The 18,708-nt window shown below is 37.6% G+C and overlaps 2 protein-coding genes across 4 annotated transcripts in view; one reads left to right on the top strand and one right to left on the bottom strand.

Annotated features, from left to right (window-relative positions):
* Nucleotides 1-12,084, top strand: part of CDK17 (cyclin dependent kinase 17) — a 90,769-nt gene extending 78,685 nt beyond the window's left edge. Inside the window, exons 9-18 of one of the 3 annotated variants that reach the window (XM_057387183.1) lie at nt 479-573; nt 1,203-1,265; nt 3,968-4,091; nt 5,049-5,169; nt 5,689-5,786; nt 6,063-6,168; nt 6,959-7,001; nt 7,889-7,979; nt 8,187-8,264; nt 8,684-12,084. In XM_057387183.1, coding sequence (XP_057243166.1) covers nt 479-573; nt 1,203-1,265; nt 3,968-4,091; nt 5,049-5,169; nt 5,689-5,786; nt 6,063-6,168; nt 6,959-7,001; nt 7,889-7,979; nt 8,187-8,264; nt 8,684-8,721 — 857 coding nt within the window. In that variant the 3' untranslated portion in view covers nt 8,722-12,084. Of the gene's footprint in view, nt 1-478; nt 574-1,202; nt 1,266-3,967; nt 4,092-5,048; nt 5,170-5,688; nt 5,807-6,062; nt 6,169-6,958; nt 7,002-7,888; nt 7,980-8,186; nt 8,265-8,683 lie in introns of those variants that run through there. The other 2 variants (XM_057387192.1, XM_057387199.1) reach the window with 2 other exon arrangements.
* A 2,584-nt stretch (nt 12,085-14,668) lies between these two features.
* ELK3 (ETS transcription factor ELK3) overlaps nt 14,669-18,708 on the bottom strand; it is a 36,508-nt gene continuing 32,468 nt past the window's right edge. The window contains exon 5 of the mRNA XM_057387172.1: nt 14,669-17,562. Within this exon, the coding sequence (XP_057243155.1) occupies nt 17,464-17,562 (99 nt within the window). The 3' untranslated portion in view covers nt 14,669-17,463. The remainder of the gene's footprint in view (nt 17,563-18,708) is intronic.

Here is an 18,708-nt window from a genome sequence, read left to right as displayed (position 1 = left end):
TTTAGGGTATCTAGATTTGTTTTTGACCAAAGTACCATCACTGCTTGGAAATACATAGGCTACTTGGGACAATGGTGAAATTGCTTTTACTGTTGATGAGGAAAATTATAATCCAGACATATTCAGAGCTTTGTTTAAAATTTATTTACTTTATGCAGGGTGACCTCAAAGGCAGTATTACAAGTAGATGRTTGAATACTGAACTAGGCTGATAGTGAGTGACTTTCAGAGACTCAGAATACATTTTACAAAATTACTTCTGTCTGAAATGYATAGTTTAGACAAGCTTGTTACTCAAATGTGTATTTGGTGTTTTGATTAAATGCCTTTTCTATTAACTTGGTCTATATGAGTATTATGTTTTTAAAAATAGTTTTTTAATTTAAAAAGCCCAAATAGCTTATATCTATGAACTTAACTAGAAATTTACTGCTCATGGGTTTTGCACTTATTTTATGTTTACTCTTCTTTCTTGCAGTGTCATTATTAAAAGATCTGAAACATGCAAATATTGTTACATTACATGATATTGTGCACACAGACAAGTCTTTGACTCTTGTTTTTGAATACCTGGTAAGTGCTTAAACAATTAGTGAGTTTTAGATTTTATTTATTGCTTCTATGAAACAGAAATACAACAAAATTCTATGCTCTTTTTAAAAACACTTGGACTGTTCTAGTTTTCTGCTGTATCTACAGTCATTCAGCTAAAAATGAGAAAAGTGTATTCMGTTCTTAAATTGCCTTATATTAGTAAATATTGTGGTGATCATTTCAGAGTTTCATTAATGTCAGATAATGGTGGTCTGCTTGAACAAACTGTATACTTGTCCAAAATCATTAACTGTATAAAATGGTAATCACACTATTGTTTCAATGATATTTTTCTGTTGTGACATAGCTTACTTTCAATGTAATTGGAAAATATACCAATCCTATAAAGTACTGTGCCACACATAGATGGAGGAGAAGGCAATAGCAAATAATGTTGCCTGAGACAATGCAGCTTGCTGGAAAATGGGTATTTCTATCCTCTGAAAAGCCAGGGGTATTGGTGTCRAGGCTTTTGGGGTTTTTATCATTTAATATCATTTGCAGAAAACTAATTTTTCTGATGAATCAGTTCAGTTCCAACAATAAGTAATATTCCTGTAATTTGTTGCCCGCAATTTTACTGAGCCATGATGATGGTGTTTTGATAGGACAAGGACCTGAAGCAGTACATGGATGACTGTGGTAATATCATGAGTATGCACAATGTAAAGGTGAGTGTTTTTAGTGATAGCAACTGCCTTCCAATTTTATCTTAAGAATTTCAGGGAACTTAATAATCAGGAACTGTAAGGTTTAGTCTCTTTAAATATAAAATAAAGAAATTTAACTTCCTTTTTGGCCTGACTTACCTACATTTGACATCAGATAGTGCCGTTTTGTGTTTAAAACATTGAAAAGAGATTATATAATTCCGTATGATTTCATTCTCTTCAAAATTACATATCTAAAACTTCACAATTCCTAAAAATTAATACATTCATAACTATGTTGACCTCTTCTTGTCCTTGCAATATTTTATACTCATTTACTAAGTGTGTCATTTGGTATATCCTCAAATTTATATATGGTCACTGAGGAAAATCTAGCCTCTATTATGAATGTGGTTTTGGGTGCCACTGCCTACCACACAAGTAAGAAATTAAAATTATATATTTGAGTGATTTTTATCTTTCCATTAGTAAGAAAATTGAAATAATTTCCCTTAAGGCTTAATTTGCTTTTTCTTTTACCTATGGTTGTGGCCAGGTCAAGTGACTCAGTTTCCAGTCTGGTCTGCTGAAACTAACTCAGGGTCAGGTGTTACCCCTCTTGTAAAAAGCAGGCTTTTATTTTGAAAATGGGAAAAAAATCTGTGTTCTTTAATACTTAGGGCCTTAGAAACAAGGTTCCAAACAGAGTACAGTACTGCCCTGAAATCGGTGAAGTGCTTTGGCACTCAGGCTCTAGACGCTGATTACCCTTTGATGAGCTCTCCTTTACATCCTTTTGTCACATTACTGTAAGTATCTTTAGGGTATCTTTAGGGAAAGCCCACAACCTTCTCTGTTGCTTCCTCGGAGAGTCTGCAAAGGGAAATTSTTTAATTTATTTCTGCTTCAGGGAGACAACCAAAAATCGTAATTAAGCTTGTGTTTTTAATTATCTGTAAGTTAATAAGCAGTGCTTTAGGATTTAAAAAAAAAAATAAGGGAAAGCTGTAAGTGGGAACCTGACCCTTATAATAAGTGTAGTTAGAGAACAAGCCAGAATCTGCTTGTGGTAATCTGAGCTAAGCAGAGGAACTGTTTTTCCTTGTTTGCCTATGGTTTAAGCTATGCTCAAAGAGCAAATTTGTATGGTCAGTACCTTTGGCACAGGGAAACCAGAACAGCTGCTTAGCTGTGGTAGGTGTAGGCGCTTACCTTACAATAGCTGCGGGGGTTTGAGTCATCATTAACATTTGAGAGAACTCCATGTCATCACTCCCCTCACATTCCTCAGCTAATTCCAGGGTTTTTTGTTTTGACAAAATGAAGATATGTGTGATCTCTGCAGGTATTAGTGTATCAACCAAACTTTTGAGCTAATACATGGTGTCCTGTGCATTTCCAAAAGGATCCCTGCCAACTGTGGTGAAAATCCACAATTTCTGTAGAGTAACCTACTTAGCATTCCTGACTAATCCTTGCAGTCCCAGTGTACATTAGGGAAGGTCATTGATTTCTATTGAAGTCTGTCTAATAAAGCKTGGGACTGACTACCTGCAACAGTATGGATGTGTAGATGGAACAAGACTTGTTGCTTCTCATTTTGCTCTTCAGAAAAGAAAGCAAAGAGAAAAAAATGAATCCCAATTCCTGTTTTTCTAGCACAATTGTCATGTCATCGGACTGAGAACAGATGGTTGTAATGACACCTTTGTATTTGTCCAGTTTATGAAAAAGAATTTAGTGGTATCAATTCRTGCAAAAATAGACCAATGTGTTAGAACGTGGTCATATAAAAACATTTTAGGGTTTTTTTTCCTCAGAGGTCCTATTATGCGATGAATTGGTCAAATTGCTTTCTGTAATGTCACATTGCTTTTATATMTTTCCATTGTACATTTGATTACGTATGCTGGCTGTGTGGTAAATGCCAGCAATGGCTACCCAGAAGTCCCATGTTCAAGATCAGGTCCTTTATACATACAGAAACTGCAAAGTATTAGTTCTTAATACATTAACTTGCTTGTCTGCTTGCTGCTAAATCTTTCTTCACCCCATTCTACTTTTAATATCTGTATATGTGCAACACTGATATGCATGACTTAAGTTGTTTGCTTGGCTTGCTCTTCCAAAGGATTGAAATAAACCTGTGTGTGTCAAGGTGAGGAGGACTATAAATGGCAGAGGCTGTTGGGCTGTTTTAATAATTCACATTTACTCATTTCTCCATCTTCCCTAAGCATGTGAATTTACATGTATTTTTCCTGTAGCATGCCAAGACATTCTTTACGTAATTTAGCACAGTTGGATAGAAAGTCTGCTGAGCTGCATTTTTCAGAAGGGTYTCTGTGACAGAAAGGAGCTTAAGAATACAGTCAGTTACCTTTAAAGACATTAGTGTGGGGAAGAGCAGTGGTAAATGCTTGCTTTAAAAGTAAACAGCCCTATGTGTCTCTTCAGTTAAACAGAGCAAACAGCTCTTAAAATCTTTTTTTTTTGTAAAGTATGGTATTAAAGCAGTGCATTAGCATAAAAAGGTTTTAAATCTTTGAACAATAATGAAGGTGTCCAGAATGTGTTCATAAGGAGAGGAACTCACTTCTTTAGAAGTAATTTTCTCATGCTTACAATACTTAACTCTCCAGTGCCCAGATGGACTGTTCTAGTCGTGTAATCTGTAGATTAACATTTCTTTGTCTAATTTATATAAATGTTCTCTTTTGTAGCTATTTTTATATCAGATTCTTCGTGGTTTGGCATACTGTCATAGGAGAAAGGTGTTACATCGAGATTTGAAGCCACAAAATCTACTAATTAATGAGAAAGGAGAACTGAAACTTGCAGACTTTGGTATGGCCTGAAATTGCTCTGTAATAAATATTTTTTTCTCTCAGCAAAGGAAACTCATTTTTCCATATAAAGGAGAAGTGATGGTTCTGTAATGAATTTGGATGTTTTCAAATGGAAAAAGAAAGTCAGCCTTTTACAGGGTATAAGTAATCAGAGTAATAGCTATATAGGTAATACTGTCACTCAACTTGAAATTTGAAAGTAGTCTTACAGCTTCCCATGAAATTGATACTTAGTCAGATCCTTAAGGTGGASCTCATGTTGCTTCTCCTGACACTCCACAGTCACTCTAAAGCAGGGTTACAGTGATACCAGGAAGAAAGTGTTTGTTCATGTGCTAAACTTCTGGGTGTTGTTCTGTCACTGATAGACCAAATTCCTTGGGATTTACAGTAGAGCGGGGCATTCACATTTTCCTGTTGCCTTCTGTAAGATCCTCAAAAAGCTGTGCTGCCTCTGGTTTTACCCCTTCTGTATGAATGAAAGTTGTTCAGAAGATTGCATCTAAYGTGATAGACTGGCATTTTATTGAAGATTCTGCTGACAAGTTGACAATATTAGGATGGAAAACCCCTGCTGATCCAACACTGATGTGGTCTGTTTCCACCACTTAGTTACTTGGTTTTTGCCTTCTGCCTTTTGCAGTGTAATTTTCCAGAAATAATGTAGAAGGTTTTCAAAGCAGGGAGGTGTCATCTCAATCTAATGCTATGTTGATTTAATGGAATTTACAGGATTAGCCCAGGTTTTGATCTGTTTATCTCTCTTCTGTGCTTAAAAACGCTGACCGTGAGATTGCCGTAAATACCAAAAGGCAATCACAAGTTGCAGAACTCTAAATAATGTTGAGAGAAGGTATTTAGCAAGTATAATAAGGTCTTAAAAATACTTTGTGAATTTCATACWAAAAGAATTTCAGCAAGCTGCACATGACTCTTCATTTCCCTTTTTATCAAGGATTGGCAAGAGCAAAGTCTGTTCCTACAAAGACCTATTCCAATGAAGTTGTCACTTTATGGTACAGACCACCTGATGTTCTCCTTGGATCTTCAGAGTATTCAACTCAAATTGACATGTGGTTTGTATAGCTTTGTCTAATTTTCATTTTTGTTCTGAGTCAAGTTGAAAAAAATGTCAACTTTGCTGTTAAACAGTAACATTCAAATGCTCAACCTTTGAATTTTTGTAGGCTACAACTGACTTAGATTTTTAGGGAAAGGATTAGTAGGCTGGGGGATGCTGTTATCCCTCTCTGAAAGTGCAGAGTACTTTTTTATTGCTCAAAGTAAGCAAGCATTAGGCCCATAGTGTTAGGGAAAAACCAAGCCTTCTCCTAATGACAGGGTGACAGGATGTGAACTTCAGTAAAATGGATTTAACTCAACATTTGAAGGAAGAGGATATAATATAGCTAWAAAGCAGGTTTTATTTAGTCTTTGACAGGTCTTCTGTTGCTAMACACCTTTCTAAATATTTTACTAGCAGCATGTGGATAGCAACCAATAATTTGCTGTAATTGAAGAGAAATCCCAGAAGTCTTCATGAGCTGAAATTGTGGGATTATTTCTGCTTTATCTTTTTCTCTGTCTTTATAAAGGGGCGTTGGATGCATATTTTTTGAAATGGCATCAGGAAGGCCTCTTTTTCCTGGTTCGACTGTTGAAGATGAACTGCACTTAATTTTCAGACTTCTTGGTAAATTTTCAGACTTCTTGGTAAATGTATGTAGTGTTAATACACCATGTTTGTATGAGAACTGTAGACCTTATCTCTAAACAATATTATATATTGCATTATAATGAAGGTTATGAAAAATGATTCAGCTGAGTGTACAGCTGAGTTTGCATAACGTAGACTTAATGGAATTATTTTTTCCCTTTCTTCTTTAAATTACAGAATTAAATACTTTTTTATGTCAGTGTTGGTTTTCTATGTATTTTAAGTTGAAATTGTTACTGCTTCTACGTGCAGGAACTCCATGTCAAGAAACATGGCCAGGCATTTCTTCCAGTGATGAATTTAGAAACTACAACTTTCCTAAGTATAAACCACAACCTCTCATCAACCATGCACCAAGGTACTTTGTGTTTTATTAATAGAAAATATGCATCCCTGTGGCTTTGCATGTTCCTAAGTGGGAATGCATTTCCAAGTACAATCTGCCACTGAATGGTGTAAAACTATTCATCACTTGTGTTATTGTAGGCAGATGATAATGCAAAGCAGGACCTGGTACTATATAATTACTTTCTCTAATATCATTCCAGGTACCACAGCTCCTTAGTGACCTGTGGAATGATAAACTCTGATTAATAATGTCTCCATTAGGAGAATTCACACAGCATTTCCTAAAGAGCACAGATTCTTTTCTKGTTATATAAATAATGGTTAAAATAGCTAGGTTTCCTTGAGCAGTTTCTTTAAATATAATCATTTTAAAACCATAATGAGGAATTTGAAATGTCTTTGCAGTTATTGTAAATAAACTTAATAGCAAAGACCTTTGTTGTTGACTTTGAAGAAGATGTAATGTTGTGTCCCTCTAGTAAATGAGTAATGTTAAGCTTTAAAGAAATAATAAAAAAATTTCAAATAAATGGTCCAGGGCAACGTAGTAAATGACAATCCAAACTCAAGATTTGTGTGTCCCCTGTGTTTTCCAAATAGTCTTGTTCTGAGATAGTAGGACTCMCATGTATTCACATTAACATGAATAAATGTTGCTTAGGTGAAAGCATTTCCATGTTTAGATATGATTTTCAGGTTTGATATAATTTAATTAAGTCAATCTTAAAATCTTCTGCAGTTTTACTTTCATAAATACAGTTCAATAACTGTTTAATTTTTTTTAATATTTTTACTTTTAGGTTAGACACGGAAGGAATTGAATTGATAGCAAAGTTCCTTCAAGTAAGATGTATTTTGTGGCTTTACTTTTTATTAAGTGCAAGTTTACAGTTTTAAGATATTATGTACAAAATGTATTAGAATCCAAAGTATCTGTTACAACTGTCTCAAAGGAATGTGTAGTTGAGTCTGTAGTGGATGGCAGATGTGGGAAGATGCCAGTGTAGTGTGAGATTTAAAAAACTGATGCTTGCTTTTTTTCCCCCAGAAACTATTTATTTTCTTACTATTTTTTGTAAAAAACAGAACTATTCTGTGTTACCAGTTCCCTGCAAACACTAAATCTCTTGTGAAATACAGTATTAAACCAGAACTTTTAAATACAAATGCTGAATTTCTGTAATGATGAACTGAATTTAGTACTGGAAAAAGAGTAATTGAGGTGTAATATTACTCCTTGATGTTGCAACTGTATTCAAAAGGTGAAATGGAATGTGGGTTGAATCTTTGAATCTGTATTAAGAATGAGCTGGAAGCAAGCTGGAAGGCCAGCTCCTACATCTTAGAGTAGAGCAGAACTATAACTTATTTGTATGCAGCTTTTTAAATGTCTGCATCATTGTCTGGAATTGCATAGATGTCAAGCAGGAGACATCTAATCATAGTTCCATCTATAAATAAAGATTAGGTGAAGTTTTGACCTGCATCCATTTACTGAAGTTATTTTTGCTATTTTAGCAATCTTGTTATATGTTGGCGGTTCTGATTCTGATAACATGTTAGATTTTCATGTGTGAGGTGAAAATAATGAAAAAAAAATTGTCCTACTGAGTTATGGGAAATATTGAGCAAATAGGAGGGAGAACTCTCTCCCTTTCATAAAATGACTTGATGTGATGAGAYTTTTTTTTTATGGAAACCAACAGACTTGTATGTTTTTATATTAACAGTATGAATCAAAGAAGAGGATTTCAGCAGAAGAGGCCATGAAACACGCATACTTCAGAAGTCTTGGAACAAGAATACACACTCTGCCTGAAAGTAAGAGGAGTAGTAAAATAGCAGAGTATTTTTCAGATCGTGCATTAAAGCTAAATACATTGTGTAAGGAAAAACCCTAATCTGTTAAAGAATTCTGATATCTATTGACTTAAATATTTGTGAATTGGAAATGGTTTTTCATCTGAAATATATATTTGGTCAATGAAASACATTTGGATGTTAATTAATTTCTGTGTTACATTCCAGGTGTTTCAATATTCAGTCTAAAAGAGATTCAACTGCAAAAAGACCCTGGCTTTCGAAATTCCACTTACCCGGAGACCGGTATGGAAAGCTTTGTATTTTCTCATGCTTGCTAAAAGAATGCTGTGCCAGAGACATTTGCAATTGAAAAATGCTTCGTTAAATTGGTTTGTGCGAATGTACTGAAAAAAAAATCAAGCATGATTTACTACAATTCCTATAGAGACATATAAGCTAAGTGCACAGAATAATGTGAGTTTTACTGGGGATGGGCAGAGACTGTGAATGTGAGAGCATTTTGGATTTTGAGACCATTACTATGTGAGGTGAATGGTGGCAAAGTGAAAAAGCAATGCAATGAGCACAGTAAAAGAAAGATGCTGGTGCTGGTTGAAGCACAAAATGTGTTGTCTCGAAATAGAACAAATCTCTGGATAATAACTTACTCCTCTGTTGTGCAAACACTTCAGTTTCCCACCATGGTCCATGTTGTGTTGCAGGACATGGGAAGAACAGAAGGCAGAGCATGCTTTTCTAAAGTGGGCAGTGCAGAGCCAAGCCCAAGCCTCTCCTGTCGATCAAGCACTCAGATCCGAAGGCAGTGCTTTCTGTTGGTGGACTTGGAATCGCAGTTTGTCTACACTGTCCTCTTCACAGTGGAGTCTTTTTATTTCCAACCTGCAAATTATGTTTTTATATTTGTTGTCACAGTGTGACAATTTTTTGTACAGTTGGTTTTAAGGTCTCCTCTGCCACTAGAGCCAGTAGGTTACAGCTGTTGATGTAACTGTAGCTGCAATTTTTGTGCAGGACTGAGAAACACAGTGCATTATTTATTGCGGAATCATTGCTGCTAAATAACTACTGTCTGTATAGTTAACACAACAGTTCCATGCCTGAAGAAGTTGCAATGGCTTTATAATATGTGAGTGCATCTGTTTCTCTTGATAAAATGTTCTACTGCTGCGGGGTTTTTTTGTATTTCTTAAACTGCAGTGTTTCCTGGAATGTAAACTTCGCTTTGCTTGGCTATAGGTGAGCCATCTTTAATGCTCTAAGTTTTTGGCACTTACTTCCAATGTTCAATAAGGAATTATGTGTTGAAATAGTTGAAAAATTATAATGCATATTATGTTTTTGAAAAGCACATGGTGTGAAGGTTGATTCAAACAAGTGAAAAGTAACTATAATTAGCTCTCAGATCCTGTTATTTATTGATAAATTAGAGCATGGAGGCTGGACATTTTGTCAGGCTTACTCCAGCAGAACATATTTGCACATTGTTGTGCATATGGGGCCTGCAGAAACAGTAACTTTTTTACCTTGTTTTTAACTTAGAAATACAAATAGTAAAAAGACAATTCATATATGTTGGACCCTGGATTACTCTTCATTACAGAGAAACAGGACAACTAATTACAAGACATGGGAATAATGTCACACTTTTCCCACCTTGTTGCTCTCCCATTTGTGCATTATTCACTTGAAATCAACTGGAAAGATGCAAGTTTGTACTTGASAAGAACTCACTATGCTACAGAGCTTTTACAACGGGAACTTAGAGAGTTTTTCAGATCTTAGATGTTACCTGTTTTCCAGAGATAGTAAACATATTACTGCTATGCTTATGCATCTCAGTGAGTATCATAAGTACACCCTTGGTGATGGTTACAGTATTTTTAAGCATTTGTGTTCACCTTTATGAATCTATTTGTTTAGTGCATCTTAAAGAGACTGTAAACCTTTATTGGTATATTTTGAAATGGTCATGTAAATCTTTGGCTGGTATATCATGAAAATAGTCATAGGTAACTTAATTTTTCCTGACATTCACTGTAAAACGTTCAGGGGTCCTACCATTTCTGATCAGGAAATCTTGTAGTTTATTGTTATTTAACAGTATTAAGTGAATTTTTGTATATTTCATTTTAACTTTATTTGTGAATAGTGATCGTGGCATGTTTGGGGGTGTTTTATTAATATTTCATTGATACTAGTAAATTTGAATTGGGTTTCTTTTTTTTTTTATTTTATTTTTCGGAAGAGGGAAATTCATGTGTCACGGTGACTATTGGACCACTACTGCTTTTCAGCATTTGTAAACCGGTTTTACGTTAAATCTTGTAGACCTAACAAACTGCTGTTATTTCTAACTGACGGACCTGTATTAATATTGTACTTTTGAAAGTATAAATATTATGTGGAATTCTTTGGTTTTGTTTTGAGATTTATAATAACAAAAGCCCTGTGTTGTTAAAAATACAGACTAAGCAAACTTGCAGTTCTTGGGGCATTTTTGGCAGCATTTAGCGAGGTCTGTGTGTTGTGGGAGCCTCTGCTCTTGTCTTTGGCCGCTCCTTTGGTTCATTCAGTGCAGAAGTAGTGGCAGTGAACAGTGAGTGACCCATCTGTGATTGAGGCTGCTCAGGATTTTCTCGGTAGCGTGGCCCACAGTCTCATGGTTGGTGAGCAAGCCCTGCATGTCACACGGCCCGGGAGCATAACACGAGCYTCGGATACACACACGGGGCTCCCCTTGATCCCAGTGGGAGTGCTGCGTGTGTGGCGGAGGCAGAGTTGGCACTGATGGAAAACCTTGTCCCGAAATAGTTGTTATATATATTTTTATAGTTGCTATGGAGCTGATCTAGATTTTATACTGATTTAACTTTGTAGGTAATATGTTGTAGGCGTGACAGTGTTGAAGACAGAAGTATCAGAAAAACACCTCCCTTTTTTTACAGAAGTAGTGAAGATAGGGCAATGGTCACTGTGGATAGATGTGGGATTTAGCGTTTCTAGAACAGTAGTACTTTATAGGTCATAAAAGAACAAGTAATAATGTGACACTAATGAGTAAAGGACTTAAAGGTTTACCTGGTGAAATGAAGTGCATTAATAAACTTAGAAAGGGATCAGCTGCAGCTAACAAAAGGATGTTCCATTTTAAGTAGGAATTCAGCTTTTGCATTACAGATGAGAAGATCTTCCGTAAAACTAAAGCAGTCTATTTATAAAGAAATTTTTTCTGAGGACCTACAAGTGAATCTGTGTTCTTCATTAGGAGGTAGCTTTAAAGAAAGTATTTAAGAAACTTGGCGTCTCTGGTCAAGCCAGCTTGGGGCTTTTTAAAATTGCCTATAGAAATTCCTGCATCTACGGTGACAGTTCTGTGACAGTTGCCTGTTGGGGAAGTAGTCAGCAAGTCTTAAGTTGCTGGGCATCTCTGATATCCTTGCAGTGGTGCTCTGCCTCCTGTCTGGCAGAATCAGGTACTATGGACATGGTTTCACTGTCTCCAGGAGCTGTAGGAGTGTTGGCCTTTTTSGGAGAAGACCTTAAATGTGATGAAAACCATGCAGAGAGTCGCTAAAGATGGGTGACATTTAGTGTTTGGTATGACCACCTTTGMTTGAAGATGAGTGGTCAGTTGATGGGAAATGGCCTGCAAGTCGTGGCTGATTCTAGGTAATTATTTGTAGAAGATACCTGTGTGTCCCACCGAGCCCAGGGTAGGGATGGCGAGGTGTGGGTGTCGGTGTGTCAGAGTAAGGTGGCCTGGAAGCCAGGACAGAGGCAGGTGCTGCTGATGTGGCTGCATTCACGTGCAGGTGAAGGTTGAAGAGAGGGTGTGGCTGCAAGATGGGGTTTGACAGGACAGGGTGGGAGATGGAAGGGGCAAACCAATAGCTCAGCAATGCACTAGTGGAACGTGCATCTCAACATGGCTGTGTTATTTTTGTGCTGCTTTACCACAGCATCAAGTAGCCAGAGTGTATCCCTGAACTGGGCAATAAAAGTTAAAATAAACAATTATTGAAGAATCAACATACTTTGTATTTGCAAATCATTTGAAAAAACAGCAAGATAGTGTTCTTTGGGCTGCTTGCTTGTTGTTTGTGCATGAGTTTTTCARTGTAATCAAGGTACATTGTTTCTGTTCTGCAATGTTAAAATGGAATTAAGGTTAGGAATACATTTTATTATTGAGGACAAAATATATGAAAGGTATGTTGTAAATATCCCCAGGCTAAGTATTAWAAACCCAGGAAATACTCGGAATTAAGGTCAAACCTGAAAGAAATCCAAACAAATCAGGTTATGGAAATACAGAGCTATAGCACATGGTGACATTGAAGAGAAATCAGAATCTACCTTGTCTGTGACGTGATCATTTTGTCTGGTCACTGATGAGCAGAGGTGAAGTAATTCATGCACCCTGTTAGCACATTTCAGTACCKTATTTACCTTCAGAAATTTTGGCTTTAAAACAAATGCAACATCTCTATGAAATGCCTTAATTTTGGGAAGGAACTTAAATGCTTACTTTATCCAGTTTGGGCATAGTTTTTTTGGGGCAGTTTATTTTTTCAGAGATTGGGCTGTTAGAGACTTAATGCTCCCATTTGGTCTCTGTTGTTCAGCCGTATCTCACCAGTATCCGTGCCATACCGGTTTAAGAGATTGGCCAAACATAAAGGAAGTGTGTAGCAGCTGGAACGTTGCAGGTAAACCCTGACTGTACAGCTGGGATGATTGCGAAAAAYATAAAAGCCAAGAAGATGCATGGCCCTTGGAATTCCTACCATGCACCCTTTTTATCTGTGGAGTTCAGCTGCAGAGAAATCATAGTCCCATTCTCGGCTGTAGTGGGAACCTGTTTTCAGAACTGGGATTAGAGTTCAAATATTCTAGATTGTTTTTTTAAATCTCTTGTATGTGACTTTGGGCAGTACTGTGCCTCTCTCACAAACTCTCTCACAAAAGTGAGATTGATGTCAGTGGAAAACATGAACAATTTTCGATTACTTTTGCATGTTTTCTAAAATCCCTTAACTCGTTTAAGTTCTGTACCTTTTGAGCAATCTTAAACTGTGAATGCACACATAACACTGTGCTGCTGTGGTAAGTAACTGTTTARTTTACTGTGCTGGTTGCATCCTCCAAACTCTCTCAAGAAGCAGGCCTGCCTGAGCACAGCACTTTCATCGTCCCCCTGATGAAATACAAGTCTTACCTGGCTCAGATGGCCTGCCTTGAAACACATTTTTCCCCAGAGAGCAGTGAAGTTCCTTCATTTATTGCAGTGGGATCTTTCTGCTGATGGAGTTGCCATTGCTGTGGCTTTCAAACCAGGGATAACTCTCTTCCCTGTCTCTTCTCCAACATGTTCTTGTGGAGCATCTCCCTCCAGGCCTTGCCTGGCAGTGTCTGTGCTGCCACCTGCCTTTCCTCTTTCACACCCTGAGCTTGTTTTTGCAAAGACTGCTTTTCCCTGTCTTTGCTGTCTAGTTATTTGATGTGCAGGAGGGGGTAGCTGGCCTGGAGCCATGTTAGGAATATTTTAGGTTGCATTTATGTATTTGCGCTTCTTGCAGAGTGAATGTGAACTGACGGGAATTTTTCGCAGAAGAACTCCAGCATATCCTAGAATCCTGTCTTGTAGGGTGCTCTCTTCAAATACCAGCCCCCACCCAAAGCAGGCCTTGATGCTGATTGCTCCAGAGTCATTGCTTGAGGTTCATTCTGCTATTTTCATTTAAATAAATTCATACTGCTTCTCATTAGTGCTGTTAAGTCTCTTTGCCCTCAAGAAATAGGTTTGTACTCCATCTTGTAGGCAGAGCACTCGCACATTAATTGGTAAGAGCAGTTACAGTTCGGGGCTAAAAGGGATTTTAAAAGTTGTAGTTTTCTGGTGACTTTGGAGGGATATGCTTAAATCTGAGGGACCCATGTTTGTTTATCTTACTGGATATGCAGACAGTCTGAAGATCAGAAGGGAATAGCTATACCCTTACATAAAAGATTACCTGTGCTTACTGTGCCTCTTCTAAATTCATTTGGGTGTCATGGTGGCTTCTGAAGATATTTTCTTTAGGCACAAGATCACACAGCTTCTTAATGCAGAGGGTTGTGTTAAAATTAACCCTATGGTCTTGTTTGAAAGGACCACSTCCCCTTCAAACAGAAATCTTACTGACTGTTCTTTACTTCTTTGGTGGGTATTTCTGGATGGRTAAGTGCCTGTCTAATGAGACCAGTTTTATTCGGACAAAACAAATGTTTCTTTCTTGACATAATGGATGTGTGTCCGATCTTTTCCTATAGTTTATCACCCATCACTATTTTCCCCACCTTGAAAGTTTTCTTTAGAACTGAAGCTGCTTACCTGTGCCAGGGCCAAAGATGAGCCCAAACTCCTGGCAAAGCTCCCCTGGATCTGGGGCAACTTGCTTTTCTGAAAGCAAGTTGCAGGTAAGCCAAAAATATCCTAATCGTGCATCCAGCCTGTGTGGTACTGGAAACTTTTGGTGTATTACCGAAGCATGAGGAAAGTGTAAATCTCTCAAGTATGATCAAATTGCAGTTACTACCAAGAATACTGAAGAGAGAATAATTCCCATTTTGTTTCCCAGGATTGTTGGCTTGGAGCTCTCCGTGCCGCAGAAATATTAACACTTCCACAGTATTTCTTTTAAAAACATTTATTTGATTTTTCTCTACAGTTAAAAAGATACCTGTTAATAAAACTCAGTAGATTACCAATGGAGTATTTTCTTCAAAGCATAAGGCGTAACAGTCTAGTGTTTCATATAAGTGTTAGACTTGAGAGGCTGGACTTTATAAATTCTTCCCAACAGCAAAAAATTTTTGTTCCCCATTACTTRTTGATTTAGAAGGCAGATTTTATTTTAACAGCCTATTTTTTTCAACTGAAGAGTCAACTAGCAGAAGATGTGTTCTCTTGATACTTTTATTCTCTAAAAGATGAGAAGACAGTACAGTTTCTGTGTGTCTTCCATTGTTTCATTGGATTCTCTCAGATAATTTCCAGTAATTTTTTGAAATAGTATTTTGTCCCAGAATTGCTGTTTTCTGCTATCTTTAAAAAACATTCCAAAATCATTCAAGGGCTGGAGGGTTGGAGGGAAGGTGTGGGTGTGTTGAGCCTTTTGAGAAGAAAAAAATCTGCCTTATTAATAGTAAAATCTTGGAAGAAATAAAATCATGAGAATCCAGGTTATTTTAAGAATCTCTGTCATATGCTCCCTCATCTCATGTTCATCTGGGTTTTTTTGCAGTGTAATAGTCAATACTATTTTCAGGAGTAAATATCTTTACTTTATAAATTCATTGTAAGAACCTTATCATGCCTTGATGCCAGGTTCTCCTATAAGCTACACTGGCACGTACAAGACACAAAGTTCTATGTTGCTGTTCTTGCCTTGTAAGTGTAAGCAGGTATTCATGGTTTTTTAACAATTAGGCAAGAGGTAGCTCTGTAGTGTGAAATAATTGCCTCTCTATAACTCAGTTACTGAAAAATATTCCCTGTATCTGGGAGGAATGCATTGGAAGAAAAACGTGTGATTTATCTCCACCAGCCTCATCAATCCCGTCAGTTACACGCTGCCATGTCTTCCAACCTATTCTGATTTTACTTTTTATAAAATTTGCATCCACTCATAAATTTTGCGTAGGTTCATCTTCTATTTTTGACTCTGTGGGGTGGCACATCTTGAGCTCTTGAAATGCTGAGTCGAGCAAATGACGTCTCAAGCGCTTCATTTGTTCTCCTYGTGTCTGGCATTTAATGGCTCTGTTTATCACCAGCTACTTACATGGATACAGCAGGGTTTTATCACTGCAAGTGATAAAACTGAGCAGTCATTTTTGGTTGTGCAACCCAGGAGCCTGAGGAAAATTCCTGCTGTCTTTTGTCAACCACCTCTGGCCCAAAAATGGCTTTTCAACATCAGAACTGCATTAATAAAATGTTTATTTAGCACCTTTCAGGTTGAAGGATTCAAAAGCACTTTACAAATAACTACACACATCATCACTGAAATGCATTCAAGCAGAAAATAGCAGACAACTCACTGCATACATTTAAAAAAAAACAGACCGTGGCCAGCTGCTTGGCCAGAAAGCGAAGTAGAGGTTCGAATGACCTGTCACAAACAGGAATAAGTTTGGGGTTGGCTTTTAAGGTCTCATCTGAAAAACCGACAGTAAAGCTGCATTCAAGCCATWTAACCACCTCAGAAAACTGGAGATTTGCATCAGCCCTACCAGGATTAGAGTCYGTGGTGCCAGGGAGTCTGGCCTAATCCTAACCCGACATTTAGATGACTAAGCCATCCCCTCAAGGTAGAGGACATACCCAGTAAGCTCAAGTTGCAAGTATACAGTAATACAGTGCTGTTTTCATCCAGAATTCAGCTGTTTATACATAAACATCCCACATGTACAGTCTCTGCCTCTTTGCAAGCACCAGGCATCAATTACAGACCTGTAACTTTTCCAGCTTTGGGGGAAGGGGAAATGTGACCTTCTGAGCTTGAGTTGCTACAACAGTCTTTCCAGGGAAGTAATAGAAGGCACTTGGCACAGCTGAACAAAGCACCTGGAAATTATCGGGAATGATCCTCATTCCCTGGGAGGACAGAGATTAYCTGCACTCTTTCCAGCTGTAGAAGTATAGGCCAAATAAATTGTGAGCAATGTCTCCTTTTCTACAGTACTCTCAAATACTGGAAATGTCTCCTGAACATACACAGCCCAGTTCCTCCCTGTTGCAAGTTGACAGATGAACATGGGCATAAGTGTGTAAATGTGTCTTTGTTACTCTGAACTACATCTCCTGACTGTAAGTAACATGGACTGCGTTTTTCACTTCAGCAATTAGAGAAGAGAAAAATTACAAGGCTATTTTTATACAATTTGAAAGCACTTAATACAAAGTTATATTAATACACTGCATCATATGGCCTATCCATGGAGAAAATAACTGAAATACTACCATAGGGCTGTTCAATACTTGTTTTTTTCTTTCAACTTTTTATCTTAATACTAGAAAATATATAAATCATTTACATGACTTTATGCAAAAGAAGGCACAGCCGGTTATAGTTTACACAAGCACAATGCATAATATGCAGGAAAAGGGATTAAAAAGAAGCTTCRCATCCCTGTTAGATACATTGTTGCAATCCATTATGAAAAGTACTTCATCAACAACAGAAATGTTCAACACTCGAGAGCTATGTTAAAAAAAATTATAATTCATTTAATGCATAACAGATTTATATATACTTTCATATATAAACACTGTTGAAAAATGCTAACATAATAAAAGTAGATTATCCATGTAATGAAAAGTGCAAACTAAAGTAATAAAGGGTTTCACAATGTCCTTCTCATGACACAGGAAAAATTAGCCCATAGGAATGAAGTGTTAAATCCACCAATGCATCCTAGGTGTGATGAGCTGTCATCAGGATTTCTGAGCATTTGGAGGAAGCAGTACTGGTGAAGAGGCTCTGTCCAGACTGGGGAGTGGCACTGGTATGTGACCATTTAGTAGAGTTGGAAACTGTAAGAGGCCAAAAGATAAAAATTACTCTGTATCTCAAGGCATTCAGCCCAAAAAGCACATGGATTTAGCATTAGYAGCTGGCTCCAAATGGTTTCAAGAGTTGTGATGTCTACACAGTAATATACCAAATGCCTGCATCCATTCAGAATGCAAAACAGAGGGCAAAACCAAGCAATTTGTAAATGCATGAGGATGTAGAAATCCGTTATTGGCTACATTCTATAGAAAAGTTCATTTATCATTTATCATCACCCTGGGAAAGTGAACACTGAAGAAAAATCTTTGCCGTCCACGCTGCTTCCAAAAATGTTTTTCAGTCTCCAGTCTATTAATTACAATACATCCTTTTTGTCTTTATGCAGGAAAGAGTTTTGCAAAAGTGAGAGCTGAGATGTAGTTTTAGGGTAGAAAATGTACAACTGGGGATACAAGGCATGAAATTACTCACAAGTAATTACAGTTTCTGTATTCACTCAGAAACGACAAATGAGCTACACCGGGTCATTCAGCTTGTGAAGCAGAATGTATTGTCATTTATATTAGCCTGCTACTTCTGAAATAACATGCAAAAACCTTCTTCAATACAGATGCCATATCTTTCTAGGTCATGATGGCATCGTGACTGTACCTTGCCTGCAGTGGTTGTATTGACTACTTCTTACCATCTGACCTGAAAAAAAATAAAGCAAGTAGGTGGAATAAACTTGCTGCAGCACGAAGCCAGAATTATCCCAGTGGTAGATACTGATCTGGCCTCAAGACTCAGCTGCATGAGCTGTGCTGCGTTTCTGTTAGCTTGAGGGAGACAGAGCTGAAAACAGAGCGYTGAAGTTCAAGCATCTGGTGTATTTTTACCCCTTATCAGATCAGTCCTTGGACAGCCACCTGCAGTGTAACCACCCCCTCCACATGCATACAACAACCCGCTCCTAACAAGTTTACTCTCCCACTGAGATGGCAGTAGGTGTCTTCCAGCACCCCTGTGAAGTTGGGTGGAGCAGCACAGGCTCAGCAGCATGGTGCTGCAGGGGGATCTGGCACCATGCTCCTGCTGTGGCCAGGACTGGCTGATACCTCTGCTTTAAGCATACCAAACCTCAGGAAATGCTTCCATCATTTCTACCAAGATGCATTAAAGCACAG

The sequence above is a fragment of the Malurus melanocephalus genome, unplaced genomic scaffold, assembly GCF_030028575.1.
Source record: "Malurus melanocephalus ecotype Western Australia unplaced genomic scaffold, MMel_1.1 scaffold_17, whole genome shotgun sequence".
Taxonomy (NCBI): domain Eukaryota; kingdom Metazoa; phylum Chordata; class Aves; order Passeriformes; family Maluridae; genus Malurus; species Malurus melanocephalus.
This window is presented reverse-complemented; position numbering and strand designations above follow the sequence as displayed.